Source organism: Amblyomma maculatum, chromosome 10, assembly GCF_055883805.1.
Source record: "Amblyomma maculatum isolate TAMU_Amacu chromosome 10, ASM5588380v1, whole genome shotgun sequence".
Classification (NCBI taxonomy): Eukaryota; Metazoa; Arthropoda; class Arachnida; order Ixodida; family Ixodidae; genus Amblyomma; species Amblyomma maculatum.
Genome location: NC_139353.1, coordinates 161622557 through 161637507, shown reverse-complemented (window position 1 = coordinate 161637507; position 14951 = coordinate 161622557). Strand labels below are relative to the sequence as shown.

General features: G+C 44.3%; 1 protein-coding gene across 2 annotated transcripts in view; it reads right to left on the bottom strand.

Annotated features, from left to right (window-relative positions):
• Positions 1-1476: 1476 nt before the first annotated feature.
• Positions 1477-14951, bottom strand: part of LOC146177806 (nuclear exosome regulator NRDE2) — a 151711-nt gene continuing 138236 nt past the window's right edge. For both annotated transcript variants that reach the window (XM_084580587.1, XM_084580588.1), the window contains exons 16-18: positions 12273-12391; positions 7434-7505; positions 1477-1686 (exon numbers count right to left, since the gene is read on the bottom strand). In XM_084580587.1, the coding sequence (XP_084436713.1) occupies positions 1540-1686; positions 7434-7505; positions 12273-12391 (338 nt within the window). In that variant the 3' untranslated portion in view covers positions 1477-1539. The remainder of the gene's footprint in view (positions 1687-7433; positions 7506-12272; positions 12392-14951) is intronic.

Genomic DNA, 14951 nt, shown 5'->3' with positions numbered 1-14951 from the left:
TCTTAGAGAATTGCCCCAAGGATGTTATTCTCGGAATAGACTTTCTTCGTGAATATGGTGAAGTCATCGATGTAGGGCAGAATAAGTTGACCCTCAGAGCACGTTCTCCATCGCCGAGGTTTGGTACAGACACCGCTTAAAGTTGATGCCGAGCATCTGAACTTGCCACCACTCTCGACAGTATTTCTACTTGTTCGAGCCGACACCTCCGCATGTGGCGAAGGCCTCCTGGAAGAAAGTGTACTAATGTTGCTTTCGAAGGGAATTGGTGTTGCGAGGGAAATAGCCAATGTCTAGGAAGGTCGTGCCATCTCTGTAACGAACTTTAGGAACGAGCCACAGCACGTGACAAAAGGGGCAGCTATAGGCCATATAAAAGAGATAAGCGACGGTCGTGAGGCTGTTGTGTTGCCTGAGGGGGATATGCCGCACGAACAACACGAGGAAAAACACTTGCAACTGAACATCGAGAAAAACCTTGAGTCGTCCCAGACAAGCGAATTACTCGAACTTTTGTATCGCTACCGCGGGTGTTTTTCAACGACATCCAGGGTCCGCCAGACACCTATCGCAAACAGAATTATTGTCGATGGCGCGGCTCACCCGATTTGCCAACCGCCGTACCGAGTTTCTCTGAAGGAAAGAGAAGCAATACAAGAACAAGTGCTGGAAATGCTACATGACGATGTCATCCAACCTTCAAACAGTCCGTGGGCCGCACTTGTTGTGCTGGTAAAGAAAAAAGACGGGAGAGATCAGTTCTGTGTGGACTACAGGCAACTCAACAAGGTGACAAAGAAGGATGCATATCCATTGCCCCGAATCGATGACACACTCGATTGGCTTCGTCACGCCTGCTATTTTTCGTCTATCGATTTGAAACAAGAGTTGGCCACCCTGCTGCAGTAATTGGCCACAACCTCCTAACGATAAGTCCTACAAAGCCCCAGCCCTTAGTCACCAGCGGATGCGGAGCAACTGACCACGGCGGCGATTATACCTGTGACGCAGCGGGGGTGCTAAGAATTTCTGGCTGAGATCGAGGACAGGCCACCATTGGAAAATTAGCCCTGGCAACATTTAATGCTGGGACCCTAGCTAGTGAGGCTAGTTTAGCAGTGCTGTTAGAGAATAGAAGGTATGCAATGGGATGTCATTGGGCTTAGTGAGGTGAGGATGGATACTGGCAGATCAAAGTGGACGAGCGAGACCAGACCGCGTTTATAACACCGGATGGCCTTTATGAGTTCAAGGCGACGCCGTTTGGCTTATATACAGCCCCCCCCCCATTTCATTTCAACGCAACATGGACACTGTGCTCGCCGGACTGAAGTGGCAGATATGTCTAGTTTATCTTGATGACGTCATCTTTTCAAGAACCTTTGCTGACCATCTTGTGCGCCTCGAAGCGGTTCTTCATGCTATACGGAACGCATGCGGTTACTGTTTTTACACCAAACAATATGAGCCAGCAAAGCATGAGGCAAGCATGACTTTACTTGGAACAATGAGCCAAAAAAAAAAAAGATGCTGGGTGGTCTAGGAGTTCTTGGGGGGCCCGGAGTGTTCCAGGAGCAGCTGGAGCTCTTCGAGGGGCACACGCAGACGGATTCCCTTCTCCACCATCATGTCCACCACTTCCTGGAGGCACTCGGGAAAGTGGCGCACCCCATCCACGTACAGCACCTGCACATGATCAATGGAAGTGCGCTAATTGTGCAAACCCAATTATTGTACATATGAGAAGTGGCCTGCGATAGAAAAAGGGAAAAATTTCACTGCGTGCAATGCACACAGGAACAAATTACCCCATGGAGACATTTTTCCTCCAACATTCTCAGACGTCTTAACGAATTCCCGTGATAGACTTTTCAAATCCATCCATTGATCTTGCCAATCATCATTATTTGTGCGGTACTATAATCCAGTTTTTTAGAATAGAGTAAGTTTTTTTTAGGCATCGAGACGAGTTAGTACGGGAAATAATTGATGCATTTTATATGCACAATTCTGCTGACACTTGCGTCACTCGCCCATCAATTGTGGTGTCACAAAAAGGCAGATTTTATAAAGACTGTCTCGGTCGTTGATAGGGCAAAACTCTGCACTGAATGTTAGTCAGATGTGCAGGAAGTTTTGTGTGGTGGACACGTGAGCACTTGTTCGCACTGCATATGATGAGCTTTGTCTTAGCTTTATTTTCTTGTATGTTTATTTTATTTCATACCTGCTTTTTGGTTTGTGTAATTTTCTTTTTACTTGCACATTTTGCTCTTGTAATGTTTACATTCCTTCCTGGTGTAAAAAAATTAGTTGTGGTTTAACTCTGGTTAACCCTAGTTGAATTGCGATAGCAACGGCGGAAGCTTCTTTTGCCAGCTACATTATTTCCCTATCACGCCCTATCAATGTAAGGCGCTACATTATTGGGGATACTTAAGTTCATCCTTTAAGAGTATGACGTGAGAGCGTAAGCTACCAGCTCACATATAAATGAGAAGGGTTCAATGCTGCTGAATCGAATGTGGAGCGAAAGCATTAGCTGCGGGTGACCGAGCGTTTTTCGTCTTAGTCTTCTTCTTCTTTGTCTACTTTGTGGCTATTCAAGGTCAAACGTGGCCCTTCCCGGGACTATGCGACAGGCCGAAACCTGGTGTAGTATTGCTATCACAATAAAAAGAAGTTGAAGTGGGCACTGTTGTGTCTGATCTGTGTGTTGTCTGTGTTGTTCACAACCGGCTTTATTCTTTACGACACTTGTTCATTGGCGCCGCCTCTGTAGCCCTTGATATTCCTAGTTCCCTCGACTGCTACTGCTCTCTGTGGTGCCACCACTTAACCCTACAGCCCCAACGGCGGCGGCGGGTTAGCATAGCGATAGTGCTTGTTCCTCTGGTTTGTATGCGTAACTTCACACAGTGTTTCTGGCTGTCTTGCTTGCTGCCAGCAACCAGCTCGGAATTCAATTGCTGCTGACACCCTTTAGCTTTCGCAGTGAGTGAAAATCATCCCCGCGATGGAATATTGCTGCGTTCCACTCTGCAAATAGAGCGGGCATTTTCTAAAAGTCTCTCGTGACGGAACTGTAGATCCAGTATCACAAGAAAATATCTTGGCAAGCAGAAGGCAAGCTATGACAACCTCAGATACCTTTAAGTGGCACAAAATACCTCTGAAATATGTATTGACGCTTCAAATGAAATGCATCCCAGTCAGCAGATCTCTTTTCTACCATACGTGTTTAATCCACGACTGGCTCTGTTTATTGCTTACTCTCCTGTCATTTTTGTGTTGATGTTAGAAGCTGCAAAACTTCATAATCTAGAGTGCGCGCTATGCGCTGTCAGATGTTGAGTCTATGTTGTCTGTGCTCGCTTTGCAATTAACGGAAATCAGCAAGACCTGAGAAAACTTCATGAACTCAACGCGATCACAGTAAGGTTCGAAGTCAGCACTTCAAAGGAGGAGCTACAAAACCAGGTTCTCCCAAGGGGAGAGATGCCAAAGCAGTGAGGCGAGTGCAATTTTGAACTACAATTTTTTTTTTTTTCATTGTAGCTTCATTCAGTAACGTTCAAAAATCCTGTACACAAAAATGATGTTGCTTGGCTTACTTCTATTAAATAGCATCACTTCAGTGTTGATAACTGGATGCAGATATGACCGTGGCATGTGAACATGTTCAAACAGCAGTTCTATTTCTTTTAATGGCAATAGCCACCATGATGTTAGCAGCTGACGGCCCTAAGCCTCATCATCTGGAAGAGATTCCACAAAGGCCTTTTCTGGAGGCATTCTCGGCATCCACAAAATGAACCTCAGTTGAACCTGTAAAAGAAAACTCCCCCAATATTTTCCCTGAGCCCTCTTCCAATACATCAAGGGGGACGGCTCACCTTAAGAATAGATGCAATAGTACCTTTGATACTGTCTTTTCATTCTTTCTAAATATATTTTGTTTCTTGCTTATATCAATAATAATATTTAAAATTACTATTGCTGTAACAATCCTACACATCCAGAACACATGTCAGTCAGTCATACGCATCATAACACGTTCACTAAGTGATCCTCCGATACACTTGGTACCCGTTTCTCATGCAGAGGGTCCATGTTTGCACCCCAATAGCGAGAAAATTATTTTATTGAATTGCATACTTTTTCTGAAGCAGTTTTCTCAATTTTGCGCCACAGCAACACCTTTTTGACTGAACAAGCTGTAAACCTATCATGTAAAATGACCACAATGATGTGCAGAGCGCAGATAAGACTGGCGTTTCCACGTATGACGAAACTTCAACTGAAGAAGTAAACATGTTCAAGCAGAATTGCAGCAGACTCCTAAAAACAGCGATGAGTTGCAGGCTGAGCTTTCTGTGCTTGGGCAGCAGACTAAAAATAAGGGCACAGTTATAAAGAAATCCAATTTAGCAATTCTTCAGGTGTATATGAGATTGACAACTTGAGCGCTCAGGTAATCTGCAAATATTTTTTGTGGATATTATACTTCTTTATGAAAAAGGCAATCATGTAAAGGCTCTTTTTCTTCTTTACTTAAAAACCAAACTTGCCCAAATTTCTTCCTCGAGCAACTAGCCCAGACCAAGATCCTTAGATACAAGTCCTACCTTAGCCAATTCTAACTGGTTCTTTTTTTTTTTTTAAATCAATATTTATTGCTTCAGAGCATCAGTAGGGTATGAGATGAAGGATTAATAAATGATTAAATGAATGGAAAAAGGTTGGCTGATTTTATGAAGTCCAGCAGTGAGCGATTATGAGGTCCTCGCGTCTAACTGGTTCTTGTACCAAGGAACAAATGATCAGCTTCGGCATCATTTATTCACTCTTGCCATGCCGCCAAATTCAACTAACCGAAAATCAAAATTATGGTCTGGCTACCAGTCACTCGCATTTATTCCAGTTTATTTTGATATGTAGTGCAAACTCTGTTTTTTCATGTACTCACTCCTGCCTGGACTGCCAAGAGGCAGCTGGCAGTATCAAATAAATAAATAAAGTCTCATACAAAGTACACTGGGAGACTAAGAGATGATGTTTTTATTCTATAATCATGGGAATGAGCAATTAAATATCTTGTACTAACACTTAATTCCAGCACGTTAAAACTCACACGTAAACACTGTATGCATCAACCCTTCAAAACTGCTGTGAAGCCTCAAATGTATAATGGAACTTTTCAAAGAAAGGAAGTCTCATTTTTCAGGAAGACCAATCCTCAACAATAAAAAAATTGTCTAAGCCTCACGCATTGCCTGCAATTAGTATTCTAACCTGGAAGGAGTGTCTGAAAAGACTGCCTCTGAGCAAAATTTATGTTTCTAGGAACCAGCATTCCGAATCACCGACTTCCAATTGTAAATATGTAAAAGCTATGTTTCAAAACTAAATGTGGCAGACTGAATGTCTTTTTCAGATTGTTATCAATGCAGTGAAAATGTATTATTCAAAGTACCCTGAGGTTCAGACAACAGAAGCATCACAGCATCATCACAGCCTGCATGTCCCAATGCCTAGTGTCTGAAATGATCGCTTAAAACTGAGTGTCTTCCTTACGAAGAACCAGGAAGAAATTGAGAATGCTATGAGCCCCCACTGTCATATAATCTTTCTCACTCAGCATATGTGATTGGCTAAAGTCACTTAGGAGCAGCTTGTGGCAGAAAAGAGAGCATTTGACACAGATTTATGCACAAATTTTTCAGTTCACAACCCTATTTTCTTTTTCTTCACTTTTCAGTGATTCAATTACATAAGATGAAAAATTATGGGTGTGGGCATGCCATCATTTGCCATTCCAGTAACTATGTTTAAGGGGAAATTGATGCGTATGAGAGAAAAGAAGGTTTTAGTGCATTGTGATCCACCAGGACCCAGCTCCAGCTGCAGAATGGGAGGTGCACACACACATCTGTTGGGACCCTCTGCACTTGGCTCCCATAAAATCTGAGCAAGCTTATTTAAAGAATAGGGGTAGAATCATATTGCCTTGTCCCAACTGAACGGCAGAACAAAGTGGGTGCCTCATTCAGTTCAGCCACATTAGCACAAGTTGTGACACTGCAGCCACATGTTGTGCACTGCCAAGAGACAGAAATGAAGTTGCGGGCCATTAAAGAATTAACCTGAATTTCTGCAAGTTCATTCTCCCCCATTACAATGCTGCCCCAGACAAAATAGCAGAGCCTTCCAAGAAGAATGAGGGTTTGGTTTGGTTTGGTTTTGGGGTTTAACGTCCCAAAGCGACTCAGGCTATGAGAGACGCCATAGTGGAGGATTCCGGAAATTTCGACCACCTGGGGTTCTTTAACGTGCACTGACATCGCACAGCACACGGGTGCCTAGCTTTTTGATGGAGGCAAAAAGCTAAGCGCCTGTGTGCTGTGCGATGTCAGAGCACAATAAAGAACCCCAGGTGGTCGAAATTTCCAGCGTTCTCCACTACGACGTCTCTCATAGCCTGAGTTGTTTTGGGACGTTAAACCCCAAAATCAAACCAAACCATCATTCTTCTTGGAAAGCTCTGCTATTGGACAGGCAGTAAAAGAGTATGCATGAAACATAGGAAGGATATTTCAGAATCTTCCTTGCAACATTGTGATGTGGGAAACAGCACTTGTGGGATTTTTAATATATCTGCTACTGGATGCAGTGGTCCTCCTCCCTTCAAGTTTGCTTTTGCACACTGGATGAATGCACATCACACAAATGGCCCTTCTGATAGGCCATCGAAGCAAACCTCAACACACACTAAGAACTATGCCACTTCTCCTCTTCAGATGAGCAAGGATGTGGAAGTGTTGCACGTGTTCGTGCCTTGCTCATTTCCGGCATGCCTGCTGCAGGCTATCTCTGTTTTATGAGATAGCATAAGAGCCCTATGTCACAGAAATCCTGTTGGCAGCACAGGCGTCGTTTGTGGCCGTTTCTGACACGTGGTGGCACAGGACGTGCAAGAGTGCCTATCAGGTCTCCATGGAGCCGCTGCTTGAAAGGAACAACCATGCAATGGCGCAGCTGCAACTGACACCAGCAGTTGTAGATACTGCAAGCAGGTCCCGTCAGCTATGCGTACTGGTCAACTTCCTGAATTTCCAACAGCCATTATCACAAGAGGATAACACAACCTCACTGGCAGTGGCAAAACTTCAATGCACTCTTTCTTTATTCTCATGTAACGATTCCCTGCAATACATGGCTTTAAATGTGCTTACTGTGCCAGCCAACGTCTTTGTATGCCGCAAGTTTTTGAATCACTCTCAAAGGAAATCACTATTAGTTTTGAACCAGGAAACTGCTATTCGCACAGGCAAACCAGCTAAAAATAATAACATAAAAAAAAAGCACTGGAATGAAGGGCACTGTTGACCACCTGCCGGAGGAGGCAAACAATGCAGCAATGGCCGACCCACCTTGGCCCATGGGCAGCACTGCAGGGCTCGGTAGAAGACCGCCTTGGCAGACTCCCTGGTCCCAAGCCTCAGCTGCAAGAGGAAGAGCATCCCTTTTCACCCCACTGCACCCAGCCAGAGAAGAACAACTCCTGGCAGATCTGATTCCAACCTGAGACACTTAAAGGTGCAAATGTTCACTATTCTCGTGCCCCTGCAAACACTGGAACAAAGCTTGCTGTGCATCAACCTGGGAACCAATGTGTGTTCAGCCCTGTTTCATAACTGGGCACAGACAGGGTGAGCACATACTACTGGCACGGACCAGTCTGTCCATGCTACCACCTGCAGCCACTGTGATGACACTAATCACTCACACCAGAACAACATGAAAAGGTTTACTTCTGTTTGCAGAGTTCCAATTTGTTGTACAAATGAAGCATCTTCTAAACTGAGAAATGAATGGCCAAAGACCAATGAAATTTCAGGACCCAGAATAATGACGCCAAAAGAATAGACCGCACCGTTACTACAGTATTTGTCACACGTTCAAAAGTACCACTGAATTATGAAGACAAATACAGCCGAACCCGGTTATATCGAACCCGGATATATCGAATTTTGGTTATATCGAACTCACAGAATATCCCCTTGAAAATCCCATGTAAAAGGATAGGAAAGCCGCGTCATATATCGAACTCAATTTCACAGGTCTTCGATATATCGAACTCCGCACCACGCACTAGAAAGTGTGCCTTCCCCAAAGACGATCGCATCACCCTTGGCTGTTTGCCGCGTGACGTTTTCAAGCCACGCGCAGAAGGAATGAGGGGACAGTTCGGTGACGGCTGGTCTGGGCAGCGCCGCGCCCATTCCCCAAAGGCGCGTGCGCATCTTCAGTTATCCTTTCCCGCGTGCCAGTACACGACGTTTGCAAGACATGTGCGTGGGTGTGCCCATTCTTTTGCCGAGCTATCTCTTTCCTTCAGCACGAGCTTACGCATGCATCAAGCCAGCTCAGCCCGTTTTCAGACAGACGTCAGACGCTTTCTCCAGCGTATGTTGCGAACACTGCGCGCGGTGGCTGGCGTGGCTATGGCGCCTGCGGACGTTAAGCGGCAGATCTCTCCCTCTCTCTTTGTGTGTTTTTTTTTTTCTTTTTTTGCAAAAGTCATCCATTCTTATCGCTGTGCTGTACGCGGGGCGTAGCGTAAGATATGGCTGGCTGCGGACGTTAAAAAGCAGCAGGTTTTTCTTTTTTTTTTTAGGGTGGGGGAGTCGTTTAGTTTATCCTTGCACGTATGAATCAACGAAAGCATGTGGTCAGCTGCGATCATGACGCCTGCCCCAAGCGCGGCGTGATAAATGGAACCAGGCTTGTGCAATCAAGCCATCACGGGCACTCTGCCAAGTTCGCTCCCAGCCATTCCAGGAGCTATCAAAAGATAAACGCGCCGCCCAACGCCTTGATGTTATCGCTGCGCAGCATCTTGGCAAGCTGCCAAGAAATGAGCTGCAGATGAGATGACCAAAATGGAGCAGCACACGCCATCGACATGCAGCGAAAACGCTGGCGATTTCTGGTCTGCCGCGGCAACACAGAAACCTTGTTCCGAGCTGCTGCGGTGGCTCGAGGGACGAGAGGGACGCAGTTCCAACAAGTTGGAAATTTTTTGCTCTGTCGCTGCTGCTTGTGGCTGAGATCGCTCAATCGCTTGCATGTGAGCGAGCTGGCCTTAACGCTTTTTTTTTTCTTTTTCCAAATTTTGGGTGCAAAAGTGAAGGGTGGGTTCATTATGCGAGTGGGTTGATTACGCGACAAATACGGTATCGTTTTTTTGCATCGCAAGTGCCGTCACAAGCCGATTTCTGTATATCGAATTATCAACATATCGAACTATTTCGCGATCCCCTTCGAGTTCGATATATCCGGGTTCGACTGTACATGCCCCTCCCCCCCCCCATCTTAGAGATGTTCATTTGTTCATTGCTACTGCAAAGCATTCAGGGGGTGAGTGGTACTAACAAATTGCTGACAATAGGTGATATGCAAAATGCGGAGTGCCATCTCTTAGCGCTCCGAGAACTACACCCGCTATGTCGGCTCGGTCAACAAAACGAAACCACTGCCCTACGTTGGATAAGCACAGCTATGCTTCGTGTGAAAAATGAAGCCCGGATGCAATGTTGTGCTGCACTAAGCACTCTGAGAATGCTACAATGCGTGTGGGGACCAGGCACATATCAACCTTGCATTTACGATTTTATTACTAAGAATGAACGTTCACCAACGCACTGAAAGCTATCACGCGTAAACACACCGTCCAATACACAGCTTTTACTTCCTGTGCTAATTTTCCCCAAACCTTTTCAGGCTATTTGCAATAAATATACCATACAATATATGTTATTTGTTATCTGTAAACAAAAGCAGAGCCAACTTGCATGTTAACTCTCCAGCAGACTATATTTGCTCTGTTTGATGTAAACGCACTAAAATGTTTGTTTGTCTTTCAGCCGGCGTACACTGGTGCTGCTGAAGCTTGCAGTCCGGCCGCAAAGGAAATTCTCATTAACTTACTGGCAAATCAGGCTCATACGCTCTCAGTGTGCTCCAGCCACAAACCTCAATTGGTTTTGTTGTGAGCTATTAGTGCACTCATAACCACGCATCGATTCATGCTTAGTTCGCTAGGTGTTTAGTGCAAAGAAACTGATGTGTAGCGTTTCCCTTCTTCAGGGTTTCCGCAGTCATTATTCACTCGGTTCAAGCTCGTTTAAAAATAGTTAATTAGTTATTTTATCGTCTATTTACGATTTAAACAGTACAAAAAGCTGTTTTTTACATTTTACAGATGGTGGCCGAGTGTGATCTAGTTTCCCGATCTAGGTGTTCAGGCCCCACTTAGTATCGGCTTCACACTTGTTGAAGGTCTGGAGAAGCTACCTCAGGTTCTAGATCTTTCCTTGTTGCTGACAACCCAGCGAATGAAAAGAATGGGAACACACATTGAGCATGGGTAACTGATCAAGAGCTAAATTATAAGAATGCTTTCCTTGGGCCACTAGTTGAAGCTCTGGGTTGATATCCGAGTCACCATCAAGCTGATGGAAGATCTCACGAAGTCAAAAAAAAAAAGATCCACAGTAGAAGCAGTGAAATCATGCAACTGATGCTGAGTTTGCAGCACGTTCTGGTCCAAGCTCAGTGCCATCCATTTATGTTGACACCTTATGCCACCTCATTCCGAATAATTGTTTTCTACGTCGCCGCAAAGCCAAGAAATGCGAACCGCATGGAAACTGAGACTACATACCATCTATGTAGATGAGGCTATGTGTTTGAACACTGGGAAGGTTATATTTGGCAGCATGTCGAAAAACGCTGTTCATATATGAACGACAGTCTAGGTCTAGGAGATGGCCTCGAAAGAGTTAGAGAAATGAAAATCCAGCACCACACTATGACTGCAATGTTTCATTGTGTTGTGTTTTTCAATGACATGTTTAACATGAATGCCCATGCAATAAAAATCAGTGCACTGAGGAGGGAAGTCAAGCAGGAGAGACCAACAAGCTGCAGCTTCATCAATGATTTACAGTCTGCCTTTTGCTTTCAACGTGAAAGCCTTTCTAGGCTCATAATGACGTTCATGTCCGTTCACCAGCAGAGTGTCTGCTGCATGAAATTATAAAGAAAAAAATCTCCACTGGGAATTGAAACACTGTCCCTCTGAGTCCGAGCCGAGTAAACTGCTCCATGCCAGGCTCATGAGAAACAAATTGTAATTCTCCTTGTCTAGCGTGAGGATGATAGTAGCATGAAAATGACCATGCTGTTAGTTATAACGATCACAGTAGCAATAATAATGACACTGCATTTAATGACAATGATGGTAGTAGTGCAATGCATGAGGGACAATGCATTTAGATGATAAGGATGATACTAGTGCTGGTGATGATGATGATAGTAGGGCTGAAAATAATGGTGCAATTAGTGAAAAGAGTCCTGTAAAATGGCTTTTGCCATTTTCACTCTTAAGCAGAGGCTTCCAATTTTTTGTTTTTCTGTGTCCCCTTATCGCACTGTTGTCCCCATTTTGCACCTCCACCAAGTGCCAACAAACACCGTGTCAGGTTCCAGATCACCATGGTCTGACATTCGTTATCTAGGTTACCTAGGGAAAAGATAAAATTACGCTGATTGCATCACCTACGGTACAATGGGCGACCATGGCGTGATATTCATTAGGGTGTACTGTAAAATAAAAGACACAAGCAAAACAGAGCCCGGCCCACACCACCTTTGATCGCCCCCTGTCCGACAAAGAACATGCGACAATTTCTGTTCCATTTCCATCACTTCTCGCTCAATGATTATTCTTGTCAACAAGAATGTTGTAGCTGTTTTGTAAATGCATGACAATCATACTGAACAATGTCCTGCAGTTGGGAACAACTTGCTGGGTGGCCTCCTAAAACGCTCATGAAGCAAGCAGGCGTGGCCTGCCTCAGAAGGAGATTGCACATTTAAATATATGCTCTTGGCCAGAGATATGAAGCCCCTTCACATGCAAGCTAAATTTGCCCACAAATGCATACAGCCCCTTGCAGTGAAAAGCTACAAATGAGGCACTGCTGTGGTTTCTTGCCACTTGCGTTAATTAAGTTGGCCTGCACTGAGAGATCAACTGATAAGCTGGAACTAAAGCAAAATGCACTGCCATTTGTGCTGAACAGAGCAATGAGGATATTGTTACATCCAGTTTCTTCCGCAATGAATGGGAAAAATGAACTAAGGGAGGTTTCCGACAATGCACCAAGAGGAGGAAGAGCAATGCAATGCAGTGCAGGAGGCACCTCCAGCTCCATGTAGAGTCGCCACAGAAGGGGGCAGCGGCGGTGGGCGACAGACTCAACAGCCTGCTCCAGCACATGTCGCACATGGTTGCGGCAGCTCGGCAACGTGAAGCTCGCATCTGTCGGGAAAGAAGAAGGACAGGCTAAACAACCACTCCACTGGGAAGCATACTGACTGAGTACAGTCTTTGTTTAGAGCCCAAGGGGGGTTGGCTCTTAAGCCCCACCGTGTGACTCGCAATGCATTCCCACATTCCCAATCCCCTAAAAGTAAATTTTTAGTCCTGCCCTCTCCAATGGGTAGGACTTTTACAAACACCAGAGGAGCCCCATTAGTACATGATTTAGAACGCTCTCAACTTTTGACAAAGATGTGTATGAGGCCAAGACCAATGCCATAACAGCAGGGCAAGTTTCTGATGTACAATCTAGGAACCACGTGATAATTCAAGGCACATCAACTGCACTGAACAGGTTTCGATACCTGCCTGCTGTGATGAGAGTTTTAGCCAAGTTTAGACAGTTCGGAATTGGCCTGACCTTGGAAGGAGGAAAACAAAAGGTAGGTTTATGGCAGGTACTGTAGCACAAAATAAGATGATGCATTTAAGTAAGCCTCAACACATTAGCACTTACTAGCAAAAAGGATGTTAAATGCAGTGCATGCATGTTCAAAAGTTCAGAAAAAGTTGCATGCCTGGCAATACTGGGCCTACCAGGGTTTGTAGCAGTGCATTCAATGGACTTCAATTTCTAGGCTGTGTGAAATCCCAGAGCCTTTTTCAATGAGAGTGTATTATTAATGGCCAGCCACCTCTACCTGATCAGACTGTAGAACCACCTTGATAACCACAACTAAATCGTAGCCCTGTTTCCCCAGAAATTGAAATTAGGGGGTGCGGGGTAGAGGGCATGGATGGGAGATGAGAAGCTGCACTATTTTTAATTTTTTTATTTCTGTTGATGTGCTGTGCAGGACTATAGTTGGATACAAATCAAGCCTGCAGTAACCACCATGATAAAAAGCAAACCGTTGTTAAAGCCTATCTGCTTGCCTGAGTAGAAGGCTATCAGACCAAGTTATAGACGCAAGAATTTCGATGCTTCTGGCTTGTCTGGAGCAGTCAAATATCAAGAATTGATTTCGTTGACTGCTCAGCTGAGTAATACACACACCACATACCACTGCCTATAGTTAGCAACTGGTCTTTTTTTTTAAATTTGTATTTTACTCCGGAAATGTTCATGACTCTCACGAGAAAGACTGTAAACAATTACATCACTTTACGCGAAGACAACGGTCATATTAATGAACAGAAAAAAAAGAAAACAAGGACTACATAAAATGTGTTGAGAAACTACATGGCAGTTCAGGCCACAAGCAAAAATCTTATCTTAATAAAGAAGTTGCTGTTCAACTCCATTCAAACTATAAGAGCTGTATTATTGCACTATAGTATAACTGAAAAACACAATATATATAATTAAACACACACCAGGAATTCGAATCTGTGTTCAACAGTGTACAATACTATGTGTTTTTGTGAAGGCTAAAAACTTATTCTGCTTCAAAAGTTGACTCATCTGCGGTTAAACTATGCACAGAGCTTGCATATTGCGGCAACTTTTGTGCCATGGCAAGTTTTACAGCGATACTTACTTGGTTGAGCCGTGCGTGATGCAAAAGCGCAATCGTCTACGTCGACATTCAACGAACCGAAACCTGCAACGCCATTTTCTTGCTGAAGAGCGGCTGTGGCGCCCTCTCTCAATTAGCCACTGCACTGCCGCCGCTTTCTCTTTCGCACTGTAAGCTGACGTGCTGCAGCTCCAAACATCACACCAGAATGAAACAAAGATCTCAGAATATCATAGAAGAATGAAAACTTTGCACCACACTATGAAATAAACAAGAAAAACACAGCTCCGGCCTTTGCGATGTTGTCCCCGGAAGCAGATGATATCAGCTGAATTGGGTAGAATCATGTGACAAGAAAAGAGATTAAACAATCCCTTTTAATTGGTAACACCTCATTAATTCATTTGTATCTAATACTAATATTTTTTTGCTAAGTTGGGCGCAAACATTGACAAAATGGTTAGAATGGCTTAAAATGGTCCGTGCAGTTTGCAATGCTCCCCCGCGCCGTGTCTTGATGCTTTCCACTGCAGAAAAGAGATGGTGGCAACGCTGGTCTCTAGCAAGAAAATGGCGTTTGTGGGTTTCACTTTTTCGATTTCGATGTAGGCGATTAGTCTTTTGAATCATGCACGGCCCAACCAAGTAAGTACCTTTGCAAAACTTGCCACGACACAAAAGTTACTGTAATATGCAAGCTTTGTGTGCAGTTTCACTGCAAGCGAGCCAGAGGTTGAAGCAGAAAAATTTCTGAAATGTTCACAACAAAAACACAAAATACTGTATACATGCTGAAAAAAATTTGCGTTGAAACACGAGGACACACAAGCTTGTCGTCCTCGTGTCTCCGCACAAACTTTTTCTGTATGCATTTCAACCAACTAGTGCAACTTTCTGCTACCATAAGTATTGTCTCAACAGTGCACATAGTACATGCAGAAGCTGTATATCGGAGCTCTGATAGCTACAATGATTTGCACAACACTGACACATCTGCCCAGATATAAATTTACAGCTGCTACAAACAAGTATTAGCTGAA